Source organism: Otolemur garnettii, unplaced genomic scaffold (assembly GCF_000181295.1).
Source record: "Otolemur garnettii isolate 467f Iridium unplaced genomic scaffold, OtoGar3 scaffold00001, whole genome shotgun sequence".
NCBI classification, from domain to species: Eukaryota; Metazoa; Chordata; class Mammalia; order Primates; family Galagidae; genus Otolemur; species Otolemur garnettii.
Genome location: NW_003852396.1, coordinates 18,730,182 through 18,750,525, shown reverse-complemented (window position 1 = coordinate 18,750,525; position 20,344 = coordinate 18,730,182). Strand labels below are relative to the sequence as shown.

At 37.9% G+C, this 20,344-nt stretch overlaps 1 protein-coding gene across 4 annotated transcripts in view; it reads right to left on the bottom strand.

The window, feature by feature from the left end:
* DLG2 (discs large MAGUK scaffold protein 2) overlaps positions 1-20,344 on the bottom strand; it is a 2,018,366-nt gene that overhangs the window by 504,687 nt on the left and 1,493,335 nt on the right. For all 4 annotated transcript variants that reach the window (XM_023511782.1, XM_023511784.1, XM_003780855.3 and 1 more), the window contains one exon: positions 4,540-4,676. In XM_023511782.1, the coding sequence (XP_023367550.1) occupies positions 4,540-4,676 (137 nt within the window). The remainder of the gene's footprint in view (positions 1-4,539; positions 4,677-20,344) is intronic.

Here is a 20,344-nt window from a genome sequence, read left to right as displayed (position 1 = left end):
AAGAAAACCCAAATAAATTCTAGAGAACAATAAATGGCAGGTAATAAAGAGAATTGAATATATGTTTACACACACACATACATACACACAATTTTGGTAAAGAGAACAAAGACCATTTATTTGGGTAACCTCTGAAACAAGGGTCTGACATTATAATCTCCTCATTTAAAATATTAAGAGGGTTATTGCAAAGGCAACAAGTAGGATAATTTTTCCTCATAGTAGAATAAATGCAAAGGTCAGGTGCTACAATATTACCTGGGGTTTTTTAAAGAGGGAAATAAGATTATAAAGAACGAAGTTTGTTATAAGCATAATCTATTTATATAAGACAAATGAATAAGTAACAAAATTGACTGGAAGAGAAAAGGTGTCAGGGCCCAGGACTGGCCAGGTCTCGGGCCCAGCTTAGGTAGGTTCCAGACGCGGACCACTAAGCTCCCTTGCTCAGGAACAGTTTCTCGTAGGTGCTTGAGGGCTATCTACTTTAGCTGGAGAGAGAGAAACAGAGTATCTGAGAGAGAGTAAAGGTCTTCTTAGAACAGATAGCTCTTAGTCTTTAGCAGAGCTTGGTAATCTTCAGCAGAGATGCCGTGCTGGCGTTCTGCAGGCAGGAGAGGAGACAGAGTCAGAGTAAGTGGACCCATCATAGAATGCACATGCCTCTTGACTGCCTTCTCCTCCAGCCTAATATAAGGCTGAGCTGTGCGTCTCACCACCACAGGTGTAGAGACTGCCAATTCACCAATGCTCTCATCTCGCGAGCTCACTCATGCTTGTTAGAACCAAATCTCTCTCCAGGCCCTTTTCACCAAGGTGTTCCATTACAGGTATTTCTTATAACTCTCACTCCCCCAGCCATAGGCTATACGGGCTGCTACAAAAGGTATAAAACATGCCCCCAAATTTGGAAGTGGAGACATGTTAAGACATAATTCTTTCATATGAAAACACCGCACTGTACCCCAGAACTGCATTAATGTACATAGTTATCATTTAATTAAAAAAAGAAGACATAATTCTTTCAAACATATATGGGAGAGGAATTCATTCCCCATCTTCTGTTGTCTAGGGACAGAGCTGTGAATAAAGGGAAAATATATAGGAAATGCCATTTCAATATAATTATAAGGGAAAAAATTTTAAGCATGGTTATTACCTAATGAACAGCTTTGGGGAGAGTTGAAATTCTCCATCCTTAGAGGGGGTTCTCTCAAAGGCAAGGGACTGATTCACATGATTACTTTTCTGTAGAATTCTAAGGTACCAAATGAAAAGTTGGAATAAAATAACATTTAAGATAAGTACCTGTCAATTCTGTGATATGAGAACTCTTAGGGAGGAAAAAAAAGTCCCTAATAGATATGGTGATTTAAATGGTACCCAACGCTATAGTTATTTCACTTGTGAAATCGAAAGGTCATTACTAAGACTTCTGGGAAAAAAAAAAAAAAAGAAGACTACTCTCCCAGAAAAGGGCAGATGCTGAAAGACTTCCTGGATTGTGGGTTTTGAAATCTAAAGAAATTAATGGAGTTTCATTTTAGACCAGTTTACTTACAGAACTCTCAGTGGATAATATACGGTGGAATTTTTCCTAAGATGTGAAGAGAGGAAGTGGTGCAAATTGCTTTAGAAAGAATAGTATATTTAGAGAAAAATATGCAGAGTGTGGTACAGCTGGTACACCAGGGACTAAATCATTTGTGCTTCCTTTGCGGGAGACATGTAGACAAGGAGGAAAGACAAAGGCTGTGAATGTAGGGTAGTAAAGGAAGCGGAGGTGGAAAGGAACGACAAAAGGAGAGCGTTAATAAATATTTTTGGGTTGAAGCAAGATAATTGTTCTTTTAGGGTGCCTTCAGTGAGGTTTTATCTTTATTCTCTTCCAGGGTTATTTTTCTTGCAGAGCATTATAAAATGAATCATTTTCTTTCATTTCCAGATTCAGCTTGGCAGTTGCCTTGGAAGTACTAATTATGTTTTCCTTACATAAGAGAGGAGAGACCTATTATTTTTGAAGGTTCTTTTTTATTTTTTAACTATGCTCTAAAACTTAAAACAGTTAAAGATTATGTCACAGCTATTTCTGAAATCATTCTATTGACGATGAATATCAAGAAAATGGTGATGGTGTGCTGTTTGGAAAATCCTTTGAGAGAATTATTTGGACTGAGGTTTTTATTTTTTAAGAAAATGAAACTATAGCTAGAAATTTAAATATAACTTTGCATAACATCTAGCATGATTTTATAATAGCAGCACTTGAGGAAATATCAGAGCAGCTATCTACACCCAAACTCTTACAGAATGAGGCAAAGGTCAAACCAGTCAGTATCTAAGACAGTTGTGATTTGAAAATAAAATTATCCTATTCATTTTTTTAATTTGGACTATGTAGAAGTTGATTATCGCAATTTATTTTATTCCCAAGTTAACATTTCAAGTAATAAAGTTTATATTCCAGGGATAAGTTGTTCAGGTCTTATACCCCAATAACAACTTTTCTAGTTTAGAAGATAAAATAATATCATAAGAACCATCAAAAACAAACAATTAAAGAAAAAAATAGTTTTTTATGCAAATGATAGTGGCTTCAGGTGGGAAAGAAGCACAAAATTCTAATGGCAACCTTGAAGTCATTTGTGGTGACTTTTTGCCCATCCAGGTAGACCAGATGTTTTTACATGACAGTTCCTTTTTGAATAGTGGCTATTGCCTGGCATATGGTAGATGGTCAATATACACTTGTTAAATAAAAGAACTAATGAATGACTGAATGATGACTAAAGGAGGAAAGGAAAGAAATGGCTGACAAATTCAAGGAAACTAATGAGAGTGCCAGGAAGCAGTATTGCTTATTACAAGCGTGCCAGCCAGGGTGCCTCAATTTGAAATCTCGTTCTGTCCATCATGAAGTATGAGACCGTAGGCAAATCAGCCACCTCCTCTATATCTCAGTTTCCTTTTGCTTATGTTAAATATGCTGTGGTGAGAAATATATGTTACATTACCAAAAAATCACTTTTAAAAGTATATGAAACATAGTAAATGTCGAGTAAACTTTAGCTATCGAGATTATTATAAATGCCTTACCTGGGTAATTCACTACAAAGGTCATCACCACTATGAAATTAGACCACTAAGATTAAAGACAAGTTTTCTAGAACTCAGACAAGTGGGCACAATGAATATAAAATTTTGGGGTTCAAACTCTAAAACTTGCATATATCATAGAAATTACTTTTCTGTTTTGAGATTGTGTAGGCTGATCCTTCACAAACAATTCTCAAAAATGTCCTGAAGATAATGGCTCCTTGCAGACACAGATTGGAGGCCTGTTTTACAAGGGTAAACAGATGACTGACAAATTCATCTTAACTTGAGAGCTATTGGCTACTAATTTTCATTATAGATTTGGTGTATAAGAGTAAATGGAGATGAAACAGTTTTATTAGTACATCAATGCTTTATCGCTTATAATTGCCTTAATTTTGCTGATAAACTAAATCAGAGAGTTCCATGATCCAGAAAGGATGGCTATGTGTGGGTGAAAATCATTGCCCTGGACTCCTGAAGTCTTTGGGAAGCTGCAAAGGAAACACCTGTATGGGGGGAGGGGAGAAAGGGATCTATTTACACATGTGACAGAACTCAGATTATAAATTTTTGGAAATCAGGTGCTGTGTTTAGTATCATTTCCTTTATTATGCAAAATCTACTCCCTAGCAGTCTGGCTAGAGCAGTTGCTCTCCCTAACAGAAGACGGATTACATTAGAAGAACAACAGGTAATCTCTGTGCTGTGTGCATCTAAGAAAACTGGTGAAAATTTAGATTTCTGTTTTGAAAATATCAACAAAACAGATGCATTGCCCACGTCTACTTTTGCACTCTCTTCCCCTTATACCTGCTCTCCCTTCTTTTCTATTTCTCTCCGTGGTCACTGCTACGGACTGCATGTGTTCCTTTGCAAAGTCATATCTTGAATCTCTACCCCCTGACGTGATCATATTTAGTGATAGGGTCTTTAGGGAGTAATTAAGGTTAAATGAGTGGCCCTAATATGATAGGACTGGGCTTTACAAGAAGACATGATGTGTTTATAGTAAGAGGTAGAAGAGGAAGAAGAGAGATTTCTTGGTCAGCACAAATATAGAGGCAAGGCTCTCACCAGGATGCCGTGAGAAGATGGCCATCTGCAAACCAGGAAGAAAGCTCTCACCGAAAACCTAGTTGGGTGGCTCATGCCTGTAATCCTACCACTTTGGAAGGCTGAGGTGGGAAGTCCAGGAGTCCAAGACCAGCCTGAGCAACAGAGCAATACCCCATCTCTATAATAAACAAACAAAACCCCAAACCTAATTGGTTGAAACCTTGGACTTCCCAGCTCCCAGAACTGTGAGAAAATGAAGTTCTATTATATAAACCCCCATTCTGTGGTATTTTGTTATGGCTGCCGAAGCAGACCACGACAGTCACACACAGGGGAACAAGAGCTTTGTAAATTTACACACGGCTCCACTGGAGTCACACTCACCATTAGCAGTCTGTCTCCTACTTGCAACCTTCCATCCTTTTGTGCAGCTCCTCCGTCTATGATTTTAGTTACATAAATGCTGTTGTCTCCAGGGATGTGTTGGTTTCCCACACCTCCTGCAATACTGAAGCCTAAACCTAGGTTAAAGGAACAGAAAATAGAAAGCCTTATTAACATTTTCTTTAAGAACATGCAATTAGCCATATTTAACAATTTTTTTAATGAATCCTCAATTCATTATAACAGCAATAAATAACAGTAAGATTTCTATTTCAATATATTTTGTTCCCCAAATATTTGAAAGATTGTTGATTTGTGCAAATGAGACAAAGATGTTGAAGCAGATCCCATGGGAACCCTAGTTTTGTTCTATTTCAGGACTGTATAACTAACAGTTATTACCCACTTTATGATAGGTGACTGGCCAGAACGGGGATCTGACAAAAGGTCTGGAGGGATGCTAGGTGGGCCCGAAAACCAGAAATACAGGCCTGAGCGTGTGGCCACAGTCTCTGGGCTCATCTTCCTAGTTGTTACCGTGGCACAGAGAACAGAAGTATCCCCAGTCACTTGGGCAGAGAAACCTGGATACTCCTGACACTTCAGGAATTAAAATAAAGCTGTTGGAAAACTGCACAAATTCTGAGACAAGAGCCATGAGGAAAATACACTAGGTATTTACATACTAATTTCAGAGAGAAGATAAGGGAAAGAAGCTGCTAGGCTTTCGTGTCTCCTTCTCCGGCCACCTTGTCATATTTTCATACTTCCTGGCACTTACTGTTACTAACTGACAGCGAGGCTAGTCAGACAAAAACCTGAATCGTCTCTCTGTACAGTCTAAAGAAATAGATTATATATTTTGACCTTATTATCTTTATAATAAATAGCATAATATCAAATCATCTTAAACACGGTGATTTTCTGGGCCAGGCAAGGTGGCTCATACCTGTAATCCCAGCACTCTGGGAAGCCAAGGCAGGTGGATTGCCTGAGTTTATGAGTTTAAGACCAGTTTAGAGATGAGAGACCTCATCTCTAAAAATAGCCAGGTGTTGTGGCAGGCACCTGTAGTCCCAGCTATTTGGGAGGCTGAGGCAAAAAAATTGCTTAAGCCCAAGAGTTTGAGGTTGCTGTGAGCTGTGATGCTACAGCACTCTACCAGGGGTGACAAAGTGAGACTCTGTTTCAAAGATAAAAATAAAAAATGGTGATTTTCTATTTTGAGAGATGAATTTTACTGTACTATGACACACATATGAAATTTCTACTTACATGAAACTATAGAATGATAACAATAATAGAGTTATAGTTATGTCTACATAACACTATTTGGGTAATGATGGACCACATCTATAATGGTGGTCTCATAAGATCATAACAGAACTGAAAACTTCCTATCACCTACTAACACTGTAGTCATTGTAACACTGTAGTGGTGTGTGTTACTCATGTATTTGTGGTGGTGTCAGTGTAAAGAAAGCTACCGTGCTGCCAGTATAAAAGTATATACATACACATGTGTACAGGACATAATACTTGACAATAAATGACTCTGTCACTGGGTTATGTACTTATTATAGTATACTTTCTTTAATCTTAGAGTGTATTCCTCTATTTAGTAAAAAAAGAAAATTAACCGTAGACAGTCTGAGCAGGCCCTTCAGGAGGTATCCAGAAGAAGGCATTGCTATCCTAGGCTACGGCACTCCATGAATGTTATTGCCTGAAGACCTTCCAGTGGGACAAGATATAAGGGTAAAAGACGTGGATATTGATGATCCTGACCCTGTGTAGACCAGGCTAATATGTGTGCTGATGCCTTCGTTTTTAACGAAAAAGTTTTAAAAAGTAAAAAATAAAATTCAAAATAGATAAAAGCTCATAAGGAAAAAATACTTTTGTATAGCTATGTATGTGTATGTCTTGAGCTAAGCACTATTAAGCAAAGTCAAAAGGCTCAAAAATTAAAAAGTTTATAAAGAAAAAAGTTATGGTAAGCTAAAATTAACATATTATTAGATACTTTTTTTTTTCTTTTAGAGACAGAGTCTTACTTTACCGCCCTCGGTAGAGTGCCGTGGCATCATATAGCTCACAGCAACCTCCAACTCCTGGACTTAGGCGATTCTCATGCTTCAGCCTCCCGAGTAGCTGGGACTACAGGCACCCACCATAATGCCTGGCTATTTTTTTGTTGCAGTTTGGCCAGGGCTGGGTTTGAACCCTCCACCCTGGGTATATGGGGCCGGTACCCTATCTGCTGAGCCACAGGCACCGCCCTATTAGAGACTTTAAAAATAAATTTAATGCAGCCTATGTGCACAGTGCTCATGAAGTCCACAGGAGGGCACAGTAGTGTCCCAGGCCTGCCCAGTCACTCATCACTCAATGGCTGACTCTCCCAGAGCAGCTTCCAGCCCTGTAAGCTCCACGCATGGTCAGTGCCCTACACAGGGGTATCATTTTAATCCTTCAGACCATATTTTTGCTGTACCTGTCCCATGTTTAGATATGTTTAGTTACAGAACTATATGTACCATTGCATTCCAGTTCCCTACAGTATTCAGTATAGTGACTGTTTTGGAGGTTTGTAGCAGAGGAGCAAGAGGCTGTACCATCTAGGTTTGTGTCGCACACTCCACTAGGTTTGCACAACAATGAAGAAATCACCTAATATTTTTCAGACCATGTTCCTATTGTTATGGGACACATAACTGTATTAAAAAAATCATTAAGAGGAGCGTCGCCTGTGGCTCAAAGGAGTAGGGTGCCAGCCCCCTATAATGCAGGTGGTGGGTTCAAACCCAGCCCCGGCCAAAAACTGCTAAAAGAAAAATCATTGAGAGGTCTTCTAAAGGAATGATTGATAGAATACGTAAATATATAAGGATAAAAACAAATCTCTTTCAAAATATGATTAGATACACATTTGGTACAATACTTAAATATATTTTCATTGCATTTTAAAATCATAACGATAATTCACTTGCAAATTACTCAGAAAGATAGATATTAATCAAAGCCCTTTGTACTAAAGATAATTTCTGTAACTTACTTGGCTTAAGAAATTTTTTTAAAAAACATACACCTAGTCATTGATAAACCTGTCAGAAAACTTTAGCCATTTTACACAACAATAGTATAAAATACTTTAAAAATATTCCATTTGACTAAACTTTTACTGTGTAAACACCGGGTAGTGCTCTGTGCTCTTAAGATAGTATAAATGATTAATTCATTGAAAAATGATGACATAGTAAACTATAATAGGACACTCTGAATTATACTTGAAATGGAATCTTTTTTAAAAATTAATTATCATAGTTGTTAAAAACAAATGCAAAACAGATTTAAGTTGATAGGGCAATTCAAGTTAAGTGTTTTCTAATTTCCTTCTGATGTGGGTAATTAGCCTTTGTTGATGCTTTGCCATCCATAGTACCAAGAATGTATTTGCTTGCCTTAGATTTAAAATTTGTTTATTAAGCAAAAGACGATCAAAGAATGAATAAAATGACCCTTAATTGACTTTCCTATGACATTTGAAACACATATTAGCTCCTGCTTCCCCCAACTGTTACTTTATTATTATACATTTAGGGAGTTCAAAAAATATATTTAAAGTACCACATGCTAAGATCAAACTACTGCATTTACAGTGGTGCAGCGGTCATTCCAAACTCTGGAAAGAGAAGGTTATAAACAATTTCAGGGGCTCTGATTTACATGGACTGTGCTAAGCAGTAAAAGCTACAGACGGTCTTAGTTACAAAGGGTTGTGGAAGTAAGTTTTCACCATAAAGAAGGTTAAGTCCAAGACAATACGTATGTAGTTGATGTTTAAAGATTGTACCAAGACAATGAAATCACTATGGATGCTACAGATACAAGTATATCAGTTAAAAAGCAAACAACGTTTTTCCTCGAGATTAGGTTTATGTCTTTCTTTTAAACTAGTGACTGTTCAAGGTGAAGCAAGGTATTTTTAGTAAATATCGTTTTCTGAGCCAGAGGATGTTTCTGAAGGTACAGAGATAAAAATGTTTCCAATTTCTCTTTTGTGGATGAGACATGAATGCATTTAAAAACAAGATTTTATCAACACCCCACCATACGGTGGATAGTTCATTCAACACAGTAAATATGTAATTTATGTCTCCATCCAGAATACAAGTTTATTTAAAGGTGGAAATATCCATCTGTGTTACAAGATTGCATCTGCCTTCATTGATTCTCACATCCATCATTTAGTAAATATCTCTTGAGTACAAACTATGCATTGTATCACCAGCTGCTATCAATTGTGTACAAAATAAACATAAAGGAATGCGTTGACCAGAAACACTATAGTAATAATAATCCTTGAGTGGGTTCATGTGAGGGAGTGTAGTTGAATATGACTGAAGCAATGTTCTAAACCCAAAGAGTACTAGTATTAATAATTTTTGGATGACTACTCTATGAAGACAAGGCTAGACACAGGGCTAGGACCACTAATCAGTAAGACCAAAGCCAAATTATCTGGCCCTCCTTTGTGTATACTCTGTTAAAGCCGGGGCAGGTGGTTACATTATAGCACCTAGACCAGGTAAGTCTCTCCATGATCAACACCCCTCACCCCTGATATTTCTAAAGCACTCCAGCCATAAGCCCACCTTGGAGTCATTGCTGCAGCTGTTCCTGCTGCCTGGAACAGACCTCATCCAGGGTTTTGTCTGATCACAGTATCTCCAGGAGCTTGACCCTGAGCTCCCTATTGAATACCGTCCTCAGACTATACACCCCTCTCTTTTACCCTGCTCTACTTTTCATTTTCCCTTAGGACTTAGTATCTTATACTATACAAGATGTTAACACACACACGCACACACACACATATACATCGTGATGATAGGTTGTTTTGTCTGTTTCGTATGAGTATTGTCGAATTAGAGCAAGACCAGACCTGTAGTTGCCTCGTAAATATGGATTAAATGAAAGAATGAACAAATCTAATACAAGAAGACAAGGCAAGTCACATGTCTCTGAGAAAAGTCCCCCAGTAAAGATGAAGGTGGTGGTTTTGAATGAGTGAGGAACAGAAACAGAGATCCTTGTTAGTCGGACTCAGTAACTGTCCAAGGCACTGTGCAGCCTCAGGTCAACTCTGATTGGCACTCCATGCTCAGTCTGTGCCAGTGTATGCTAACTATGGAGCAGGAAACGGGGCATCAGCAGAGCTGTCTTCATATTCCGATTCCTTCATCTAATAATTATGTAAATTGAGTCCTAATTACTTAATCTGTAATACAGGAGTAAGTGTATTTATATTCTATAGGGATTGGCATAGATATTCATTAAGTAAAATTCTCTGCTCTTGATAAGCTCTCAAGTTGTTTGGAAAATAAGATACTTAAACACTTTGACATAAATTTACTAATAGGAAGAGTTCTATGCTGGTACTGGTGTTATGTGAGAGGGGCATGACTTCTTAGGGCAGTGGGTGAAGAATTAACAAAAGGTTTAGCATTAGAGTTGGATCTTAAAGTTTAAACTAGAGTTGATAAAAGAAAATGTCCTTTGGAAATCAACACATTGTCTGGATTCTGGACTGACAAAATGACTACGTAGTCAGCTACCCTGTCCCAGGATAGTCACTGCTAATAACATCTCCCTCTATCAAACTAGGAAATGAGGCCAAAAATGCCTGGCAAACAATCAAAACATAATGCAATATACCAAGATAGCTCCTAACAGGATAAATACAGTGAGTATTACAACGGTTTGAGTCAGAAACAGTGAAAATGGTAAAAACATTGATTTAGGGAAAGAATAGTTTTATAACAATTAGAGATTGGGTAATTACTTTAAAAATAACTGTTTACAATAAAGAAACAGCCCTGAACCATCAAATGACACAGATTAGTTAATGATAAATGAACTCAGGGAAAAGATTTGGTAGGTCTCACCCACAAACACTGATCAGAACCCTACCTATCGTGAAACGTCTGACTCATAAGGATAAGACTAAACAAGCCTAAACATTCTTTTTTTTTTTTTTTTGAGACAGAACCTTAAGCTGTCACCCTGGGTAGAGTGCCATAGCATCACAGCTCACAGCAACCTCCAGCTCCTGGGCTCAGGCGATTCTCCTGCCTCTGCCTCTCCAGTAGCTGGGATTACAGGCACCTGCCACAATGCCCAGCGATTTTTTTGGTTGCAGCCGTCATTGTTGTTCGGCGGGTCTGGGCTGGATTGGAACCCGCCAGTTCAGGTATATGTGGCTGGCACCTGAGCCGCTTGAGCCACAGGTGCTGAGCCAAGACTAAACATTCTTATATGTAGGCTGGTAACATACTAAACTGACACAGAAAAATATAGGTAATCCAATCGTGAAAGGAGGTAAAATCAGTGGAAGTTGCAGTACTCTAGCCAAGGAAAAAGGTATGTCAAATTTAAAACCCTAAGTCCCCCCCCCCCCCAAGGAGATCCCTATTTGGCAAATGTGTGAGATGCCTAGAGAGTATCTGGATTACACCCACTGTATAAATCTGGGTTCATCTTTCCATGTTTCTCCCATATCCCCAAATGGTAATTCCTCATGTTAATACAGGAGATGCCAGCAGAGGCAAAGGAATGTCTGAGCCTTGGTAAAGCCTTTAATTGAAACTTTTCCACACCAAATCTTCTCCCCATCCTATAAAAAGAGAACACCACGAACGGATCACAGTTCACCCTTTTCTCTTGTTGTCTGCCTACGCTGAGGAGGAGGTGTCAGTGAGAGGTGGGGGCCTGAAGCAGAAGTCTTGGCAGCAGAGATTGATATTGTGCTTGAGAAGCTCAGAATAAACACTCAAATGCCTTAAAAAGTCATATGATTATAATGTACCCAAATATTCTTTGTGGGTGTAGAGAACTAAGCCCCATGATGTCTTATAATCATTCAATAACTTCGTGCAACTTTATTTTATGTGACTGTATTCGGAAAGCACTCTGGGGCTTCTCCAAATAATTCAAAATTATAAGGCAGATTGGTTCTGTCAGAGTTTATTTAGGTAGGGTGTTTATTGCTTTACAAAAAGCTAGTGGTATTCTGCACATTCTGTCTACATGTTCTTATTAAAGAAAACACAGAATCTGTCTTAAACACCAGCTACCCCCGTCTTAGAAAACACCCAGCCACATACTCAACTGATGAATGTGCATATGTTTCAGCATTAAAAAAACAACGAAAGAGCCCCTTCCCCGTCGGTCTACACTGATAACAGATTATTTGACATTTCTTCCCTTTTAAAAAGAAAATTTTTGCTTTAAAAATACCCCAAAATGTACCTTTCATTTTAATTTGACAAACTAATTATTCTCAGTAGGCACTGCTGATATAGTTAATTAAAAGCCAAGCTTATCTTCTTATTCTCTGGGTTCTCTCTGTGTTCAAAAGATGAAGTTGGGGGTTGAAAGAAGTGGTTCTGTTTAAAATTCCCAAGGCTCTGCCCCAACCTTCTCAGTCCTGCATATGGCATCTCTTCACAGATCATCCAGTTGACTGCCCAGAGCCACGGCTTCCAGGCTTTTTTCTTACTATGTATCCCATGACAGCCACTCACGCTTTTGCACATCACTTTAATGCCTGCTTTGTTGTGAAAAGTCCCCATGTCCCCTTTCTGCTTTCTCTTTGCTCAAAGGAAGAAATATCATTTCTCTTTTCTAAAACTAAGTCCTGCTCTCTGCTGTAGGACTTAGTATTGTTTTTTTCTCTCCCTCTCTAGAATGTTCCATCTTTTACCATCAAGGCTTTTCTTCTTTTCTGCCTTCTACCACCCCTTTTTTCGTATCCTGAAAAGATCTCTGGAACTTGCCACAGCCTCCTTAACTGTAAGTAATATCTGAAGTTTCTAAAAGAGTGCTCTATAGTTGCTAACTCTATTTTCATATTGCAAATCCTCCTTAATCTCATCCACCTGGCTTCATATACCACAATCTACTCACATGGCATCTGTTATAGGTCGAATTATGTTCCCTAAAAAGATATGCTAAAGTTCTCACCACTGTCTCCTGTGCTTGTGACCTTATCTGGAAACAGGTCCTTGGTAGATGTAACTTAAGATGAGGTCGCACTGGATCAAAGTGGGCCCTAATCCAATGATTGATCCATATAAGAAGAAAAAATTCGGATGACAAAACACAGAAATACCCAGGGGAGAGTTCCTGTGATGGTAGAAGCAGAGACTGAAACCATGACTCTGCAAACTGAGGAATGCCCATGACTGCCAGCACAGACTCACAGCTGAAAGAAATAGAACAGATTGTCCCTCAGAACCCTCCACAAGGAATCAATCCTACTGATACCTGAATCTCAGACTTCTAGCCTCCAGAAGCATGAGAAAATAAATTTCTGTTGTTATAAGTCATCTAATTTTGTGGTCATTTGTTATAAAAGCCCAAGGAAACTAATATAGCACCTAATCTTCACGGTCTGAGTGGTTGTGTTTATATCTGGCATTTTCTTTCTTTTTTTCCCATTAACAGTCATAATAATACATTGGCATATATGTTTTAATGTCAGCTACTCCTTTAATGGGGATGGGTGACAACTATAAACCAGTTTCACAGGCAAGGAAGCTATATATTTATCCAGAACTTCCTCCAAAAGTCTTTAAAATGTGTTTTTGCCTTTTCTTGCATTATACAAAACACTATAGATTACTTTTCCATTCTTATGTTTCATAGCATTAATCTGCTGTTTCTTCTCTTACTCTTTGTACCCAATGCTGTTCCCATTGCTGACTTTTCTTTTTTTTTATTATTCCTCTAAAACAGTGATTCACAGAAGTGATCCCCACAGAGGAAACATTAACATCACCAGAGAGTTTATTAGAAATGAAAATTTGGGGGTATATGCCCAGTATACTGAACCAGAAATTCCGGAGGTGAATGCTAAATGTGGTGACCAGTTCTCTAAAATAATAGATATTTCCCATGATACAATCTATTAAATCCTATTTTTTCCTATAATCTCTTTCTTGAGGAGAGTCCATTCCATAGTTTAACACTGCTATGCTGATAAATGCCCACACTTCTCGTATCTACAGCACCCTCCCTGGACCGGATACATCATCTTGAACTCTCAAGCTTTAAAGAATGTGCTCAGAGTGCCCCTTCAGAACTTGATTCCGTTCCTGGATTCTGTGCTCTCCAGCTACATTAACATCTCGGACAACATGAGAAGCTTTGTCAGGTTTGGCATCATGCGTCTTCATCACTGGATCCCTGAGCCTGTATGATGCCTGTGGGAGAGGCTGCAAAAATACGTCTTTGTCATCATTAGTACCTTTTATCAGAAGCCTCAGTAAATATGTAAATATAAATATGAATGTATTTCTCCTCTTCACTGCAGCTTCACTAAATCAAGTGGTTATCTAAACACGCCCACTTGTTGTAAAATTCCTTAAAAGACCTGATTCTAGTCTTTCCCTGCCTGCTTCTCCAATCCACTCAGCAAATATTTTTCGGATCAGTTTTTCCCTAAAATTCTACATTTATTATATTGTCCTATTGCTTGCAATTGTCCATTACTTTAAATTTTCTGTAAGAAGTCTATATACCCTCTTGTCAGCATTCCTTACTTCTCTGCTACTGATTTTCGGCTAATCTTGCTATGGTTGTTTATATCATTACGTTTCTTCCCTATATCTGAAATGTCTTCAGCTCACTATACTTTCCCAGATCACTTTAGTCTTCGTCAACTCTAGCCTATGGCAGTTCGTTTCTAAGTTGAACTCCAATAGAACTAATTTTTTTATGCCATGTTTTTCTACTTCTATTTACATTATTCAGGAAACATTTATTGATGATTATGTATGTGCCAGGTACTGGCTTAAACACTGTGGGTATATTAGTGAACTATAGATCTATGATTCTTGTCTTTACTCATATTATTTTCCATTGGAGGGTAGGATGAGAGAAAAGACAATGAAATGTAGTGTGGTACATGCTGGTAAGAGAGGAAGAGTGGCTATGGTAGTACCTAGGAGGGCTGCCTACCTTGGGGTGTGGGAAGGTGTGCCAGGGAAAGATAATAAGTTATTATATCTAATCTGAGACTTGGAAGATGAAAATGAGCCAAAAAAAGAAGAAATTAGGAGAGGTCATCCCTGCCAAGGGAAACACATATTCTAACCTCCCAGCAGGGAGATAACATAGCTTGAGAAACTGAAAAAGTTCAGGTGAAAGCAATAAGAGCTTTTAGGCCTCAAGGGAAGGACCACATCTATTGTATTTACCAAGGTATACTTAGCCCCAACAGTGCACTTAAAATAATAATAAATATAGTTTGAGATAAATAAATACATGGACTTGAACTCCTGGACTCAAGGGGAGTGTTAGGATTATAAAGGTGAATCATGCCCCCCCAAGCCAAAATGAATACTTGGAGGTAAGAGGTACTTTCTCCACTGAATTAAAAGGAAAGGAAGAAAGAATGGTGGTGATGATTGCTAAGATTACAGGTTGAGTGACTGGACACTAAAGGAGTTCTCATCTTCAATTTACTCTGATAACAAGAATGGTCATCACCCAAGAATGAGGGAAGTAATGGAGTCAGAAAACTGAGGAAGTATAGAAGTTGTGAAATGCTGTTATGGAAAATGGGAGATATAATTGGTTAGAGAAATGCATGTAAATTGCAGGGAACTGTGTTGACTGTCTAGTTAAAGTTTGAAGACTATGAATTAGTGATATCACTATTCTAGTTTGTTTTTTCATCCAGCATTTCTCAACAGTCTGTGTAGAAGCACAGAGAATACAGACAGTTAGGCTGAATCACCTAACAAATTAACCTTTCATGTGCATGATGATCTTTCCTCTTTAACCAAATTATGTGATCCTAGAGAGTGGGAGTTGTGTACAATGGACTGTGTTTAGCACAGTACTGGCATTCAGTAATAGTGTAACATATATATATATTTTCTTTTCTTTTCTTTTTTTTTTGACAGAGTCTTACTATGTCACCCTGGGTAGAGTGCCGTGGCATCACAGCTCATAGCAACCTCAAACTCTTGGGCTTAAGTGATTCTCTTGTCTCAGCCTCCCAAGTAGCTGGGACTACAGGCCCCTGCCACAACGCCTGGCTATTTTTGTTGTTGTTGTAGTTGTCCTTATTGTTGGGCAGGCCCAGGCTGGTTTCGAACTCACCAGCCCAGTGTATGTGGCTGGCACCCTAGCTGCTGAGCTACAGGCGCTGAGCCTGTTTAACAAATATTTTGCAGAATCAATTAATTACTGAATTGTTCTAAGACCAAATGATCAACTTCTTTTAAATGTCAAGCATTCTACATCACCATAGATGTATACACCTTAGTTGATGGTTTTAGCACAAGGAAAGAAAAGGGGAGCCAAATATTTCATGTTGAGAATTTTTACTGTGCCAACTACTATTTTGGGTGGTGAGGAATTAATGAAGAGTATGTCAGTGTCTTCCCTAAGGATACAATAGAAACATAAATGACCAATGAGAACCCTAATTACTCTTTTATTAACTCGAAGAATCATCAGCGCTGACAACTTGCTTTCTTTTGTCCTTACAGATAAAATATGTAAGCTGTTTGGACCGTAAATTGTTCATGGGAATGTATGACTATAATTAGATGCTTTCCCAATGGTTTATAGACGATTTCATTATACTTGAAATGGAACATCTGCTGAATTTCCAGCACTAGATAATAACCTAAGTTAAGGGTACTATCTCTGCCTATCAATCATGTCTGTCTCTGTGGTTTTTCTGGATTAATTCTAGATGCCAGTGCAAACTAAAGTTGTTAACATTGACTCCTGAATACTGTCCAGATTGTCTTGGAGGCATCTGAATTCCAGTATACAAAGCCAGAAAAAATGACATAGATTACTTTAAAAAATGTCAAAGTCATCTCATGTTGAAGTTTGATGGTGATGTCACAGCTGGCAGAGGACATACTGGGGAAAATAGATTGAAACACCTAGAGGATAGCTTGGTAGATCTTTAAAAATTTCCATTCATAAAGACCTTTAACCAGCAACGCCTTCTCTGTGAAGTACTTCCTAAACTTCAGTCTTTCAAAAGTACTTTCTCCCCACTGACCATATGTGATGCTTTCTTTCTCTCTCTCTCACTTTTAATGAAACATCATTTTCTTTTCTTCTTCTTTTTTTTTTTTTTTTTGAGACAGATCCCACTTTGTCAGAGTGAGTGGCACTCATTGGTATAGTACTGTGGTGTCATAGCTCACAGCAACCTCAAACTCTTGGGCTCAAGTGATCCCCTTGCCTCAGTCTCTTGAGTAGCTAGGACTGCAGGCTCCCATCACAATGCCCAGCTATTTTTAGAGACAGGGTCTCCCTCTGGTTCAGGCTGGTCTCAAACCTGTGAGCTCAGGCAATCCACCTGCCTTGGCTTCTTAGAGTGCTAGGATTACAGGCATGAGCCACCACGCCTGGCCTAAAACACCATTTTCTACATTGAGTTAGAATATAGTTATTTTTTAGGAAAAGTTAATATTCAAAACACTTAACAGCTGGTATGGCATGAATACCTACCAATCACATTAGGTAGCTACCATGAAGGTCTGCTTTGGTGTGCACAAAACTGTCAGCTTTGTTGTAGGAATATTTCATTTCCCAGTGTTGGACAGTTAGCATTTTGAAGGTAAGGAGGATAACAACACTTTTATTGTAGTTGTTCCAGGGGTGTTATGAACAAAGTAGACATTCCAAAACTAACTTTTAAAATCAATTACTGAATTAAATGAAGATCACTATATCTTTTTTCCATAAGCATACTTTAAGGAATTGTGCAGCACAGGGTGCAGGAGATATATTATCGTAGTAAGCTCTTCATTCATTCATTTATAAAACATTCAATTCCAGGCTATATTAATTTCCTAGAGCTGCAACAACAAAGTCCTGAAAACTGAGTGTCGTGAACAATAGAAATTTATTGTTTCATAGTTCTGGAGTCTAGAATCAAAGATCAAGGCATCAGCAGGGTCAGATCCTTCTGAGGGCTGAGGGAGAATTTGTTTTCTCCCTCTTTCCTAGCTTCTGAAGTTTGCAGGTGATTTTTGGCATTCGCTGGGCTGCATTACCCACTCTCTGTCCTCATCTTTACATGGTGTCTGTGTTCAAGTTTCTTCTTTTTGTAAGGACACCTGTCCTATTAGAATAGAGTCTTCCCTAATGACTTTAACTTGATCACAAGAAAAGACCATTTTTAAATAAGGTCACTGTCACAGGTACTGGTGGCTAACATGTCAACTTTTTTTTTTGAGGGACATAATTCAACTCTTAACACTGGCATTGGGAAATATAAGTATGATAACACTCTTTCTGTCCTCAGGAAGCTTATAGAATAGTATATGCCGGTACTTTGAGAAAAATGGCAGAAAGGTAGATTATATCAAGGCAAACTTCCTGGGGATGATGACAGCCAAGTCAAGCTTTATTGAATGGCTAGAAGAAATGGAGCCAGTAAGGAATTCTAGGCAGAGGAAGCAGTTTGTAGAAAGGCATATGCAGTTTCTGTTTTAGATTTTGAAATACTAATTAAGGAGGTACAAGTGATTTTACTGCATAGATATGATGTATAATGCTTAATTAGGGCTTTTGGTGTGCCCATCACCAGAATAGTGTTCATTGTACCCAACAGGTAAGTTTTTATCCCGAATCCACCTGCCCTCCCTCTTCCTTTCTTGTGTTCTTTATGTTGCCTTGTGCCTGTGAGTACCCTTCTATCAGCTCCCACTTACCAGTGAGAACATATGGTGCTTGATTTTCCATTCCTGAGATACTTCATTGAGGATAATGGTTTCCAGTTCCATCCAAGTTGCTGCAAATGACATTATTTCACTCTATTTTATGGCTAAGTAGTAGTCCATGGGTTATGTATACACACGTGTGTGTGTGTGTGTGTGTGTATGTTTAGTTTTCTTTATCCACTCAAGACTGGAAGGACACTTAGGTTGATTCTACATCTCTGCAATTGTGAATTGTGGTGTGATAAACATTCAAATGCAGATGTCTTTTTGATAAAATGATTTCTTTTTCTTTGGGTAGATACCCAGCAGTGAGATTGCTGGATTGAATGGCAGGTCTACTTTTTATTTTCTTTGAGGAATCCCTATACTGCTTTCCATAGAGGTTGTACTAATTTTCAGTCCCATCAACAGAGTATAAGCGTTCCTTGATCTTATACTGAAAAAATGAATGGGGTTAGAAGGAGATACTGAGAACTAAAGCTGGAGAAATTGAAGCTCCTTAAATCCTAACTTAAAAAGTGCCTTATGTCAGTGGCAATGGGGAGGGAGCTTTTGAAAAGTTTTAAGAGCAAAAATGACATGATCAGATTTTGTCTTTTCTCATTTTCATCATTAACTTTTGTTATAGTTTTAAAAATACATCAATTTATATTCTGTCTGGTTGGAATGAGGTTCTCTTTTTTATAACAAAGCACCTTTTTTTCCTTCTCACATTTGTCTTGCTTTACTATATTTAGCTATCACTCAGTAAAACTCACCTTGTGGAAATTTTCTCTTTCAATTTTCTCTGTGCTCATGATTCAGTTTGAGATACTATTTTTTCTTTGTTCTCCCCACATTCCCTGTTTGTCACATCCTTTTTATAAAACCAAATTAAAATGATAATAATAATAATAGCATGCATTTTTAATGTGCTAAAAATCTGAAGGACTAAACTTAAGTTTACTTATAAACATTCTAAATTCACTAAAAATTGCAAATGGACATTTTTAGTAGAGTCTGACTTCACTCCCTCAGTGGATCACCCTTATGGAGGTCTTCGTTAAGGAGGTAATTTGAAAATCTGGACTCAGGTTGGATCCTGGAAAAGAGTCAGAGTTATGTAATTGAAATAATTATACAAGCACCTCTTTTCCAAGGACATCTTGCTCACTATGAAACAACGAAGGGTATCCTCACTATGATTCAGATTTATGATGTGGCTAAACAACATCTTTGGTGTTTATTGCAAGGCTTCCCATACACCAAAGAAGATAATTGAAAGTACTGAGCAACAGAGGAGCCTTTGTTATATTAAGGGCGGCAGTGTTAACATGTTCAATTCCACAGCAATTGAACTCAGATACCACTCCTTTGCTTTATTGTAACTGGAGATTTTTTATGTCCAGTCCTCCAATTTTTACAATGGTCTGTCCTATTTTGCACATTCAGGTGTATGAAGCTTGTAGCATGTGCTTTTGGCTTTAATCTTATACTTTGGTCTATGTTAGTTTAATTTTTATGAAGAAATTCTGCTATACATTTCAACATCTTTAATGATTGCTTAAAAGATATACTATATTTTCTATGCTAAAGTAATAATTTGACTTTTGGAAAAATGTCACTTGCTTTCAATGTATCCCTTTTCTGATATGTAAGAAGGAAAGGTAGTATATGATATGACCACCGTATGGTAAAGTAGAAAGATTACTAGTACTTAAAAAATATATGACCTTCTAATAAATTGTTTAGTGTCTCTGAGAATCAGGTTTATCAGGAAGATCATATCAAGGAGGCTAACACTTTCAAAATATCACAGTGAGAATTAGTTATAATTTATGAGAAGGAACTACACAATGTAAGTACCAGTTTCAAAGATATTCAAAGAATATCCATATCCTTTGCTTTTGCTTTTAAGATTGTAATTAGAGTCTAATGTGATGATAATTATTTATAAACTGTAAGCCATTTACATTTATATACACTTTAGGCATTAGTATTAATGTCTAAAGTAAGTTAAAATACTAGATGATAAAACGAGTTATCAGACACATAAA